Source organism: Trifolium pratense, linkage group LG2 (genome assembly GCF_020283565.1).
Source record: "Trifolium pratense cultivar HEN17-A07 linkage group LG2, ARS_RC_1.1, whole genome shotgun sequence".
Classification (NCBI taxonomy): Eukaryota; Viridiplantae; Streptophyta; class Magnoliopsida; order Fabales; family Fabaceae; genus Trifolium; species Trifolium pratense.
In genome coordinates this window covers 71,916,777-71,931,498 of record NC_060060.1, presented here as the reverse complement: position 1 = coordinate 71,931,498, position 14,722 = coordinate 71,916,777, and the positions used below count along the sequence as shown (strand labels likewise).

General features: G+C 35.8%; 1 protein-coding gene across 1 annotated transcript; it reads right to left on the bottom strand.

Moving 5' to 3' along the window:
- Window positions 1-1,496: 1,496 nt before the first annotated feature.
- On the bottom strand, window positions 1,497-4,963 carry LOC123905375. The gene is made up of 5 exons (XM_045954977.1): window positions 4,798-4,963; window positions 3,700-3,848; window positions 2,838-2,981; window positions 2,469-2,651; window positions 1,497-1,894 (listed from the first exon to the last, which is right to left on the bottom strand). Exons 1-5 carry the CDS (start codon window positions 4,961-4,963, stop codon window positions 1,568-1,570), a joined length of 969 nt encoding a protein of 322 aa, XP_045810933.1. The 3' UTR covers window positions 1,497-1,567.
- Between the last annotated feature and the right edge of the window lie 9,759 nt (window positions 4,964-14,722).

Genomic DNA, 14,722 nt, shown 5'->3' with positions numbered 1-14,722 from the left:
TCCTGTTGAACCTATCTTCCAGACAGTAACAAGTTCTGTTGATGCTAATATGGGTTGGAGAGTGTCGCACATATGGTTGGGTAAACTAAAATCCTGTTCTAATTGGTTGTGTGAACACCAAGTATTATTTTTTTTCTTGTGTGTTATTTTTTTAATATATTTTTGTTTGACTTGGTAAAATTTGATTATCTTTATTGAATTTTATTTTGTTGCGTGTGTTTTACACGAAAACAGGGAAAAGAGCAAGCAAACTGCATCGTAAAATGTCCATCCGCACATATTGCCCCGAAGGGGGTTACAATAAGGTTAAAGCCAAGATAATGGAAGAGAGGAAGAACCAAATGCTTATAGAAGGCTTAGGTTCAACGGATGTACCTACACTAGAACAATGAGGTATGGCTGACGCATGGCCGGACAAAAGCTATTAAGAAATTGTACAATGAGGCAACAAATGTGTGGCCTCTAAGATTGCAAGTAATTTTTTTTTATAAATGTACTTGTTTTATAATTTATGCATTGTTTCACATTTGTATGCGTAGAAATTTGAATGCAGATTGAATTAAGGAGGTGGAAAAGATCCAAAGGGTGGAGATTGAGTAAATGCATTGTTTCCCAACAACTAAAGGCGTTGAAGGAGGTATGTGTTCATTAACTAATTTGTAAGTTATTTGAGCATAAGGCATGCTTAGTTTTTTGGAATATCAATCATAATCATTACATTTTAGTAGCCATTAGTTGATTCTTCTAGTTAGTTGTTTGGGTTTTACTTGGTCTTTAGCTTATCAACAAACATGTATGTTTTTTGGTTATGTATGAATGATTAGTTATTTAGATTACCAATATTTTTTTTTGAATTTTAGAGGTCATTTTGATTCTTTTAATTAATCTGCTACTGTGAAGTCTGCTCTGTCGTGTGTTTTTTTCCTGATCTATTGCGTGTTTTTTTTTTTTTTCTTCCAAATTTGCAGGTTGCTTAGTTTTTGGTTTTGCACTAGTGCAGAAAGGGGTTTCCACTACTGGCCAAAGGGACTTTCCACGTCGGGTGGTGGCCAGTAGTAAATGCAGTTGTCGTTGTAAGTCTGGACTTTCCACGTCGAGTCATTTAATAACCGACGTGGTATCCTGATTTTGGTAGTAACTTTTATTAAAAATCATGGGGATTCCACGTCGGTTTTTCCAATTACCCGTAGTGGTATGTGTGGTTTTCACGTCGGTTATAATGAATAACAGTTGTTGTATGTATGGTTTCAAATTTTTTTAATTTAAATCATGAGGATTCCACGTCGGGTTTAATGAATACCAGTAGTAGTATGTATGGTTTCACGACTGTTAAACTGAATATCAGTAGTGGTATGTTTGATTTTTTTTTCTTCGTTTTTTTGCTTCCTGTACCATTTTTAGGCATCAGAAACAGACCATATGTATTGGTACCTCTTCTTATGCTTCTTGTAATAACTAGACTTTGGCACTCAAAGTAACCAAATTGAGAAGATCTATTAACACTAAAAACATTATACACTAACATGATTCAAGACAATGTGAGTCTACACAGAAAGGAGTACTTTGTTCATATGGCTAAAATTGCAACAGTCTTATACAAAAATCTACCATCGGAAGGGCTATCATTAACACTGTATATTGCCCCCGGAACAAAAGAAAAAACAATTAATGCCTCAATTAGTGGTAAAAGTAATGCGATTTCTTGCTCGCTGATCATACAGATTTTAGCCCAATTTGATGGCAAAGCACGCCAACTATCAGCTAGAAGCATGGCATGATTGCGTGAAGCAGCAGAAAGCCGGTGAACAATTACATTCTTAACATGAGGAGCACCCTTTTCACCAGCACGGCTAGCAAGTTCCAAGTAAACCAAAGCCTTGATCATGTCTCCCTCCTGTGCAGATATAATTTAATACCTTAATTAGAAAGACATTATAATCTAACATTAAATAGTGAAGTCTCAATTATTGTCCACCAGATCAAACTTGTTATTAGAACCTTTTAGTTATTAATAATCATTGTCAGTTTACCATAACTTTTAGTTATTGCTGACAACTATTCCATTAGTATAAACGAATTCCAGATATGATAGTCAGAATATATTCAACCCAACAGCAAATGTGAGGCAACTGATCGCAAAACTTTGAAGGACAAATGTCAGAATGCTGAATTGAAATACAACCTCAAATAAATATGCAATACAGGTGAAAATTGCATTATGCACGAGTTGGCGTGTATGCCTATAGCAATTGAAAACTACCTTAACAGACGTCTGGAACATAGAGATCAATGTAACCAAGAAACATTGAGTAGAACCAGAGCAGATGAGATGCAAAAGTCATACAAAAAATGACTAGAATAAGACCTCAGTTTTGAATTAACAAGCTTCAAAACAACAAGTGTGGCAAGAATATTGATTAAAAAGAAGTGCAATGATGACCAGTTTTCATAAAGGGATAAACACTTACAGAATAAAGAGCAAGTCCATGCTCAAATTGAGCTTTACTATGACCACGATCTGCAACCCGCTTCATCCACTTTCTTGCTACTTGATGATTGCGTGACAGTCCTTCCCCAAATGAGTAGCATAAGGATATATTGTACATAGCACGCACATACCCGCCTTCTGCTGCTTTCATATACCACTTAACCTATTCCATGGAAAACTTGTTAAAAGCAAAAATAGGAATATATTGTTGTGATAATAAAATAACCCAAAATACCCGATGTTATATTTCAATTCTCAAACAAAGAACTATGCAGATCTCCCAACCCCTCCCTGTTTATTTGTAATTTAAAATTGTAGTAGAGGAAATGAATAGAGATAGAGCACTAACAGCTTCTCTTATATTACTTTTGCTCCCACCTTTGGAAGCTTTGTACAACCATTTTAAAGCTTGCTCAGTGTTTGGGGGTTCAACTGCATAACATCGGTATAACTTTGTCAAGCATAAATTATCATCATAACTTTCTTTGTCAATCTAAAGAAATACTAACACTCATCAAAATTCACAAATAATATACATACGCCAATATAAAAAGTATCAGCTTGCCCTATATCATTTCATAATAGCACGCAGAAGAACTTATGTGGAACTGGAAGTTTGTTGCAACAGCTTTACTATTCTCAGTTTATATAAAATCTCCAAAGAGGGCTTCGTACCAAGTAGCAAGTATAACCCAGACACAATTATCTTATCTAAAACAATGGATTTGACTCCTCTAAAGTGAGTAAAAAATCATGAAGAATTACCGTTATGAAATCATGAAGAAACAATGAGAAAAAGTTGTTCCAAAACAAGTAAATAAGCTTTAATTTAGAATGCAAACCTTTGTGTAAAGTTAGAGATTTGATCTATGTCAAACAACACGATTCTTTCCTCCAAAATATAATTCTTCATATTAGCTCTGTCTCAACTTTTGCGGTCGTCGGAAAGTTTTAAATACCTAATTCATACTCAATCAAAACATACAATAAACCAATAAATAAATTTCAAAACCTAATTCTTCATACTCAATCAAAACATATAACAAATGAATAAATAAATTTCATATACCTAATTACGAATTTATTAATCTACCATATGATGACAAAATTGGAATAATATATAACAAATTCAACATTAACGAAGTGAGAAACTGGACCTAAAGGTGATTTTGAAGGTTAATTGAAGAATTTGAGTTGAATTTGAAGCTTACCTTGAACAAACGAGGTTGAATCTGAATCTTAGATTGAAAGAACGAGTTGTGAAGAAGATTGAATCTGAATGAAGAAGGAACCAAGAATCTGGAACTCGTGAGTTTGAATCTGAGTGTGATTGAACGAACAGTTGTGAAGAAGTTTGAATCTGGAACGAGATGAGTGAAAACGAGTTTGAATCTGGAACGAGCTGGGTGAAAACGAGTTTGAATCCGGATTTAGGGATTTGAGATTTAGGGATTTCAAAGAGTTTTATGCCATGATTTGGGATTTCGAAGTCACACGATTTGGGATTTGTGGGACGAAGACGAAGAAGACGAAGTCACTGCGTTTCGAAGTCACTGCGTTTGGGAATGAAACGAGAACGCATGCGTATGAATGAGTTGAATGAAAAGAACACATCATAATTCTAAGTTAAGAGATTTAACTACCGTGGAAAACATCAGTAGTGAAATCCAATTAAAACAAATTTCAACGTAATTACAACATTGCCACCGTGTCTACTTTTCACTACTGATTTAAGAAAACCAGTAGTGAAATCCCTTGTCTATGAGCTTTTCACTACTGGTATTCAAATATCAGTAGTGGAATTCTTTGGTCAAATGTGTTTCACTACTGGTATTCACATACCAGTAGTGGAATCCCTTATCCAAAAGTCATTTTTCTACTAGTGTTGTTTTCCTTGTTATGTTTTGGTATTGTGTTCTCTGGTTGTTGGCTTGTTGCTTTTCAAATTTTCTTAGGAGGTACTGATATTTGTTGGAGAACAAGCACACACTTTGTGTTATTGAAGAAGAGGAAGGAGATTTAGGAGAAAGAAAAGAGATTCTTATTGATTAGTGAATATTGTGAAATGGTTTACAAGGAGTGATTCTACACTTTATTCTAACTCCTACTTATAGCAAACAAAGATAGGTGGTTAACTTGATAGACAAGTAACCAACTAACCAACTACTAACTAACAAGTTAGTTACAACCAACTAACTTGAAATGAAACTAACTTCTAAACTAGGTTTGAACAATTACAAAACAACATGCTCCCTTAATTTTCAAACCTATACAACAAATTCAACCTCATGATCTAAGTTGGAACACACCAAGTGAATTCCTTAAGTTCAAAAATCTGTCAACCTTCAAACTCTTAGTCATAATGTCTGCAACCTGTGAACCAGTAGCACAATGAATTACTTCTAAGCTACCTTGATTCACCTGCTCCCTCAAGAAATGAAATTTGGCTTCTATATGTTTGCTTCTTCCATGCATCACTGGATTTTTAGCTAAGTTTATTGCAGATTGATTGTCAATTTGCAGTGTAATTGGCTTCTTCACATCGATCTTCAATTCCTTAAGCACTGAGTTAATTCATATGGCTTGACATGCTGCATAAGAACCAGCAATATATTCTGCTTCACACGAGGAAAGTGCAACTACTGGTTGCTTCCTTGAACACCAAGCAACTGAAGCATTCAAATACTTGAAGAAGTAGCCAGTGGTACTCCTTCTATCCACTTTATCACCACACCAATCAGCATCTGAATAGCAAATTATTTCTGATTTTGCATTCACTGCTGACTTTGGAAAGAGAATTCCAAAATCTAGTGTGCCAGCTATGTACCTCAATATTCTCATAGCAGCTTTCATATGAGATTGTCTAGGATCCTCCATAAATCTGCTAATCAAGCCAACTGCAAAGCATATGTCTGGCCTGCTATTGCACAGATATCTCAATGACCCAACAATCTGTTTGAACATTGTAGGATCCACTACATCTTCACTTTCATTCTTTTCCAGCTTAAGATTTGTCTCCATTGGAGTTATAGCATAGGTACAATCAGACATATTGAATCTCTTCAAAATCTCACCAGCATACTTTCTTTGATGTAGCATTAATCCTTTTGAAGTTTTCAAAAATTCAATACCTAAGAAGTAAGAAATTTCTCCCAAATCTGTCATTTCAAATTCAGTCATCATGACAGTTTTGAACTTCTTAATCTTAGCTTTGTCACTCCCAGTTACCAAGAGATCATCAACATACAAACATATAAGAATGATGCTTGAAGTTGACTTTTGTACATAAACTCCATATTCTGACTTGCATTTGCTGAAACCTTGTTTCACAAGGAATCCATCAATCCTTTTGTTCCAGGCTCTTGGAGCTTGCTTCAAGCCATATAGGGCTTTCTTCAACCTGTATACCATGTTTTCTTTACCTTTTATCACAAAACTAGGAGGTTGAGTTACAAAAACTACTTCTTCTAATGGTCCATTTAGAAAAGCAGATTTGACATCTAGATGGTACATAGGCCAATCTCTTGCATTTGCTATAGCTACTACCAGCCTTACAGTCTCAATTATAGCAACAGGTGAGTAAACCTCTGAGTAATCCAGCCCTTCTCTTTGCAACCAATCTTGCTTTGTGCTTTGCATCCCTTCTCAATTCTAGCAACAGGTGAGAAAACCTCTTGCAACCAATCTTGCTTTGTGCTTTGCTATGGAACCATCTGGGTTGAGCTTCAATTTGAACACCCATTTTACTGCTATTGCTTTCTTGTCTGATGGTAACTTGACTATCTCCCGTGTATGATTCTTCTCAATGGCACATAGTTCTTCCTCCATAGCTTGCTTCCATTTCATGTTATTCAGAGTTTCAATATGATTAACAGGTTCTGCTCCTGCTAGCAGTGCAAAGTGTACTAGATCACCATCTTCATTTACCTCATTATCATTTACCACATCACAATCTTGTAATCTGGCTGGAATTTTTCTTGCCCTTGATGATCTGGCTCTGGTTCCAACTTCTGATGCTTCAGCATCTGCTGTTTCTGAAGCTTCATCATCTGCTGCTTCTGATGCTTTAGCATCTGCTGCTTCTGATGCTGCAGCATCTGTCTCAGCATTCTGATCACTATCACTGTCTTCAGTTAAACTCATCAATGGCTTGCTTGTGCTGCTGCTAGATATCCAATCCCAACTCTTTGCTTCATCAACAATGACATCTCTACTGTATATCATTTTCTTTGTTGTTGGATTGTACAGTTTATAAGCTCCAGTTACATCATAGCCTACTAGAATCATTGATTCACTTCTATCATCCAGCTTCTTTCTCTTGGCTTCTGGTACATGCTTGTAGCACAATGCACCAAAGACTCTAAAGTGACTTACACTTGGCTTCTTGCCACCCCATACTTCTTCTGGTACTTTGTCTTTGAGTTTCTTTGTAGGGCATCTGTTTAACACATACACTGCAGTACTTACAGCTTCACCCCAGAATGACTTAGGCAGATTTCTATGCTTCACCATGCATCTAGCCATGTCAAGTATTGTTCTGTTCCTTCTCTCAGCCAAACCATTGTGTTGAGGTGTGTATGGAGCTGTGACTTCATGTTCAATGCCATTTTCTTCACAAAATGACTCAAACCTCCTTGAAGTATACTCACCTCCTCCATCAGTTCTGAGAATTTTAATTCTCTTGCTGCATTGATTCTCTACCAACGCCTTGAATCTTTTGAACACATCAAATGCTTCATCTTTTGACTGTATCAAGTAAACCCACAATTTTCTGCTAAATTCATCCACAAATGTTATGAAGTACCTGTTTCCACCAAGTGATTTCACATCAAATGGTCCACACACATCTGAGTGTACAACTTCCAAAACATTTGCAGATCTTAATTGTAAAGATTTTTTGAAAATGTTCCTGGTTTGCTTGCCTGCTAAGCAACCCTCATATATCTTATCTTGCATTTGAATTTTGGGTAGTCCTGCTACCATTTCCTTGCTTGCTAACTGGTTCAGATATTTAAAATTCAAATGGCCAAATCTCAAGTGCCACAGCCAATTTTGTTTATCTTCTGACACAGCTTTCATGCATTCTACTGTAGCATTGTTGATCACAGTTTTGAAAGTTCTATTCTTAGCCAAAGGTGACCTCAATACTAACATGTTTGCAGGATCATAGAGTTCAAAGTATTCATTCTTTATACTAACTGAGAAGCCTTTCTCTATTAATTGACCAACACTAAGCAAGTTACAATCCATACCTGGTACAAACAAGATATTTTCAACTATGGCAGAACTACCATTCTTTCTTTTGATTACCATGTTCCCAGTGCCTTCTGCTTGTATGGACCTACCATCTGCTAGTTTCACTTTGCTTTTCTTTGTGTCATCAAATTTGATCAGCCAGTTTTTACGACCAGTCATATGATGATTGGAACACCCTGTGTCCAAGTACCATGCTCCATTAGCTATTTTATCTTCTGACATAGCAGCCATGAAGGTTACAACACCTTTACCTTCAACTGAGTTTTCTTCCACCAAGTTTGCTTCATCATCACTGTCTTTTGCCTTCTTTGATCTACATTCAGATGCATAATGACCCCACTTCTGGCAATTGTAACATTGAATGTGACTTTTATCCTTTTTCTTTGGATTTGAATTTGATGTTCCTCCTCCTTTCTTGAAGGATTCAGATTTTTCATCAAACTTCTGCTGGTTTTGTGAAGCATTCTTGGACTTATTCTTTCCTTTGTAGCCATCATTCTTCTTGAATGTTTGAGCTTTCAACGCTTCCACAGATTCTTGTACACCCTTTCTCTCATTAATCATCAATTCATGTGCTTCTAAAGAACCAACCAAATCTTCCAATTTCATGTCTGCTACTTTACCAACTTCTTGGATAGCAACAATAACATGATCAAAATTAGGGGTTAAGGTTCTCAATACCTTTTCAACAATCATCTTCTCAGAGATTTCTTCACCACAACTCTTCATGGTGTGAATCAGTGCTTGAACCTTTGATGCATAAGATCCAATCGATTCATTGTTGTCCATTTGCAGTAATTCATACTGCCTCCTCAGTGATTGTAGTTTCACAGCTTTCACCTTTTCTCCACCATCATAATACTTCACCAAGATATCCCATGCTTCTTTGGATGTTTCAGCATGAGAGATCTTATCAAAATTTGCTGAATTCAGTGCAGCCTGAATTGCATACATTGCCTTGCAATCTTTCTTCTTCAAATCTTTGTGATTGTTTCTTGCCTCTGCATTTGCATTTGCAGGTAATGCTGCAACACCATTAATCACCACATCTAGTGTATCTTGAAATCCAAACAAAGATTTCATTTGCTTGTTCCATCGTTCCCAATTCTTTCTGATGGATAATTTTCGCAAGTGAACGAATTACCACGTAGTAATAAAAATATCGATCCACAGGGATTGTGTGATTAAACTAGTCTAATAGTGTTCATAAACATTATGTGTAACGACCCAATATTTTAGTAATTCTATCAATTTATTTATTTATTCTTACCTCATTAATAACTATTTTTATTTACTAAAAAGAAGATGATTTATTTGTCATGATGTTAATTAATTGTGTTTATATGATGTATACGCATGATGATCTCTCTCTCCCGCTCTCACGTTTCGTTCAATGCGCCTAACATATCTCAGTTAATTCCTAACATTTTGGTCTGAATAAAAATGAGGAGATAATTCCCTTTAATTGTCTTCAATGCCAATAACAAGCCATGAATAACCATTATTACTCCATAATCTTGTGCCTTATTGTATCAGCCTTGAACGATCCAGATCATGCTAATACCCAATTATTTATTTGACCAAAATTATGATCATCTCTCAACGTACACACAAGAATATTATACTATGTTCTAAGCCACCTCTCAAGTATATTTTCATTTCCTCAAAGTCAGTGAAGCAACACAAACACTTACCTAGCCTAGAAACATTTTACGGTCCTTATTAGTATGAGGAACTTATTCAAGTGATCATCAAGTTTTGTTATAAGTCTCATTCTCCTCTAATTCTATTTGCACCTGCCATCATAAAATTGTGATTGTGTCGTCGTTAACCGCCGGATCGTCGAAACAAACTTTGGAGCGTGAGATATAGTGTATGCATTGTAGCTGCGAATTTAGTCTATTATTGTGTTTGGAATGAAAGTGCCTAAGGTAAGGGCTTTTTCCCCACACATTCATGCTACATAGGGTTATGTTGTGAGATAATAGTAGAACCTTTGTCACTTAAAATAAACCAAAAAAAGTAACTCTATAAACATAAATAAATTCATGTTCGTTTTGTATATATATATATATGCTTTCTTGTAATTGGAATAATTTTATATATTTGCTTCTATATGCTGCGTATATGTACATGGTTGTTAATTTCTTATTTACTTCTTATGGTTAAAGATGTTGGTCTCATTCTATTCTTTATTGCCTATGAATATTAGATGATGGGTGTGATTTGAAAAATATAAATCAAGGGATGTAAATAAAAGTATAGGGAGGATTAAGTATGTCGGGGATCAGGTTGGTCTTGTTAAGGAAGTGGAGTTCATACATCATATAGGATGTGTATAGCAGAGTTTCTATAGGTAGCCTTTGTGGCTTGGTTTACTTTTAGCCTGTGTGGCTTGTTTATTTTTAGCCTGTGTGGCTTGAGCCTTTGTGGCTGGTTTTACTTTTAGCCTGTGTGGCTGGTTTACTTTTAGCCTGTGTGGCTGGTTTTTCTCATTGGTATGAGACTTATTATCCGGATCATTAGTATCTCATATAGGGTGGTTTAGGTTGCATTGCATTTCATATAGAGAGGAAGAAAATTAACAATAGGAAATAATTGATCATAAAAGAACTAATGTTAATGGAAGGTGAGAAAGAAAAAAAAATATATTGGACGTACGTAGCAAAACAGGTTGCCGCTTCTCTTTTTATATATTTGGCTGATCATTTAACTTGTGATTTGTGTTGAAATGTGTTACTCTTTGTATCAGAACTTCTATTCTATATTGTACTCTTATCACCCAAAAGTTTTTAGGGTAAATAGTGTCATACCCCCCTGCAAAATAGGCGAGTTTTGCGTTACCCCCTGCAAAATATTTTTTTGAGATTACCCCCTGCAATGTCAAGATTCCTTGCGTTACCCCCCTGGCTCAACAAGTGGGCATATGACATGGAAGAATCTTGACGTGGCATGACACGTGGAAATTAATTTATTTTTTATTTATTTTTAATTGCCAACTCATTAATTAATGTGAGTTTTTAATTAAAAAAATGAAAAAAAAACTTAAAAGTTGTTATATTTTTATGAACTTACTTAAAAGAAAGTTTTTTTTTTTTTTTACTAAAAGTTGTTATTATATATATATATATAAAAAATTCTTATATATATATAATAACTAATAATAGAGTAACCAAAAAAAAAACGAAGATGAAAAAAAAAAACTAATAATAATAATAATAGTAACCAAAAAACTAATAATAATAATAATAATAATAATAATAGAGTAACCAAAAAAAAAAAACTGCAATCACATAGTAACGCAAGAACAATCGCTTTGCCCTAACCCCAAATTGAAATTGAAAACGAAGAACAATCGCTGCATATGAACGGAACGAAAAAAAAAAAGTTTCTTTAAATAAAAAAATTTCTTTAAAAAAAAAAGTTTCTTTAAAAAAAAAAAGATTTCTTTAAAAAAAAAAGTTACCGTAAAAAAAAAATTTCCTTTAAAAAAAAAAAGTTTTTTTCATTTTTTTTAATTAAAAAATAAATAATTACTGAGTTGGCAATTAAAAATAAATAAAAAATAAATTAATTTCCACGTGTCATGCCACGTCAAGATTCGTCCATGTCATATGCCCACTTGTTGAGCCAGGGGGGTAACGCAAGGAATCTTGACATTGCAGGGGGGTAATCTCAAAAAAATATTTTGCAGGGGGGTAACGCAAAACTCGCCTATTTTGCAGGGGGGTATGACACTATTTACCCAAGTTTTTATAATCAACTAATAATTATATTTTCGATAAGGTGAAGTGTTTTGTTATTATTTTGTAACATTTTCTTGTGGTGAGTATGATTCAATGTGGACCAGGAAATTGACCCTTACAACCAACATTTTAGGTACTCAAGGAGAAAGGCATGTTTGAATGTGATGCTTGAAGCGCGTACGTACGGGGAAAATTGGGTTTTGTAAATTTGAGAATTTTTATGTAATAAATAATTTGCTGTTGTATTTTCTTCCGCTGGAATTTTCAAACTATTGATCATTTTTATTAAGTTTATATTTCAATAAATTTGATTTCAATCTCTTTTGTAACTATTTTATTTTATGAAAAGAAAGAAAAATAATTGTACGTTTTATAATTAAGCAAAATTCTAACTAATATCTTGGATAAAAATTCGGGATGTTACATTATGCAAGAAATACACATAAATTGGGGGTATGTTGAGTGATGAATTGTTAGAAAACGTGCTTTGATATAATGGAAAAGCGAGGTAGAATCATCGGAATCACCTAGTCTATAGCTAAACCACATGCAATCTACTATATCATAGGAATCTACTCAAGTGTTCACAACTAGATCAACAAATTAGTGAATCGCAATCTCTTGTCAAAATCCACTCTATTCGTTGTCGATACTCCCCCGATCTCTCGGGCGGAAGCTACCTACAACGAATGATATGAAAGCGCGTCGATCGTTCGCTACACTCTATGTCTCAATCTCTCGACCGGAAACACTCGAGTGCTCAATGCAATTCAGTTCAGAAATTAAATCAATACTCTCGCACGTGACTTAACTCGAAATCATTACAACACTAATGAAGGATTATAAAGCATTAAACATAGAATTGCATTGAATCAACACCATGAACAGAGTACATTCTTACATATAGCAGATTACAAATAATTCATCTACATTCTAGATTATCCTAGATCCTACCTCCAAAAGAAGCTCAGCTCCTCATGTTGCTTGCTTCGCGTCCTCGCTTCAACTTCATGGCTTGATGATCCATGCTATTGAGGTGCTCGGAGCTATCCTTTGAAGTCCTTGATCTGGATCTTGATGCTTCCAAAATCAGAGAATGGATGAATATTGCAGAATTTTCCAACCCTTTAACAGAATTATGCAGAAACCATATATACTGAACGCAACCACGCCGCGCGCCAGATCTATTACGCCGCGCGTGGTTGCAATTTCTTCAACGACGCCGCGCGTGTAACGGTATCACGCGGCGCGTGATCAACTCAGAGGCCTCTGATCTTCAACTCTGCCATCTTCACGCCGCGCGTGATCAAGTGCTACGCCGCGCGTGATGGGCTACGCCCCCAGCGTAGTGAAACTCAGCAATTTCCTGCAATTTTTCCTGTTTTCTTGCAAAACAAGTAATCAAGCTTATGATTAGATTTCTCTTATATTTATTGTTAAAAACCTACTAAAAAGCATTTAATGTTGCTAAAATGGGCCTGGATTAGAGAGTGTGACGATCCGTCATCACAACCCCAAACTTAAACCTTTCCTTGTCCTCAAGGAAACAACTTTTACCTCAAGCTTTTGTGTCAAGACCTTGGCATTTTCCTTAAATTCACTTGAATCATACATACGTGAGACCCACCTAATGATCAATGATCCACCTGCAAACAATGCTCAATCGCACAATCGTTCCCGCAAGACATTTTCAAGTAGTTCACACTTTTCAACCACGGCTCTATGATCACATCACACTACTTACATGCACTCTCCAGTTTTTGGTACTTCACTCAAATCAACACATCAATGCAAGTCAACAATAATTTTGCAAGGAGTCTAAGAATTCATTCGGTTCACTTTGTGCACACACATTAGAGGTCTTTTAGGGTTATAACGTGGCTTGGCTAGGGTGGATGGTGACATTTTTGGATAAGTAGTAGAAAAACTTGGAGTTAGATCCCCCTATTGGTCAAAGAACATTTCCATAAGCTAACCCTTATTCTTTTGAAACATAGTGGACTAGAGAACATTGTTAAATCATCACAAAGTTTTGCAATTCTTTTTGAACTCAAGGCTATCACTTCTTTTAGTACTTCTTTTCTCTTTTTCAACATATTCATTTCCTTTTTTTTTTTTTTTTTCTTATCTTTCTTCCACATAAAGCCTTGTAATCTTTGAAAATTTTTCTCAAAAAAACTTTTGTAAGTTCTCTAGTACCCTCACCCCAAACTTTATTTGTTGCTAATTTCAAAGAGCAACCCCAAACTTAGTGGTGAGCAATGCGCATCAACCACTAATTAGGTGCCTAACCTCCAAGAAAGTCATTCCTTTTTTTCATCAAAAATTTTCTTAAGGTTGCACAAATAACAATTTCTTTTTCAGCTCAAATTGGTTAAGCAAAGGATAATTATATGTAAGGGTGGATTGAAAGGCTCAAAGGTACCAAGGAACATGCCTCGTGTGTGCTACAAAAGTACCAATCAAATAAAAAGACGACAAGCAAAATCGAGAGACAATACATGAGTGGATATCACACATAGAAGGAAAATGAGTGTTTGGCTCAATACCTCTCGGTTGGGTCGAATCAAAGAACCGGTCAAAAAGTGTGCGTTCCCTTCCTTTGCCTCTTGATCACATGAGTGCAACAAGCTATTGCACTGCAAGTTTCACATATCACATACGGAGAAAATCAAGCAATTGATACTCAAGTAACAAGAAGGAACATGCCAAAGTATTGAAACAGACTCTAAAAGTAAAAACCATTCCACAATCAAACAAAAGAAGATTCAAATTCAGAGTACACAAATAAAACATCCAGCCAATATCCAAGCAACATCAAATTATTATTACAAACCAACGAAAGTAAAGTAAACGAAAGTAAAAGTAAAGATAGAGTAGTAGAGTAGCAGCAGCAGAAAAATCATAACCAAAGACGTCAAACGGTGTCATCCGGCTGGCCAGTGAAGTAGTTTGTGAAAGGGCTATTCAAGTTCAGATTCAGCCCGTCCACATCCAACATTTCCCTCTCCATGGCAGCTGCCTCATCCTGCTCAACCCGGCGGCGCCTCTCGATCTCCGCCAACTCAGAAGTTCTCAGACCCGAATTGTAAGCTTGTCTAGCCTGGAATGAAGTCAGCTCCCTCGCCTGATGTGCCTCCCAATCAGCATCCACGGGATACAAAGTCCTGAAAGTGGGAGGAGGGAAAGTAGACCGGTAAGTCATCGCCTCGGTGTACATGGAAGAGGCGGT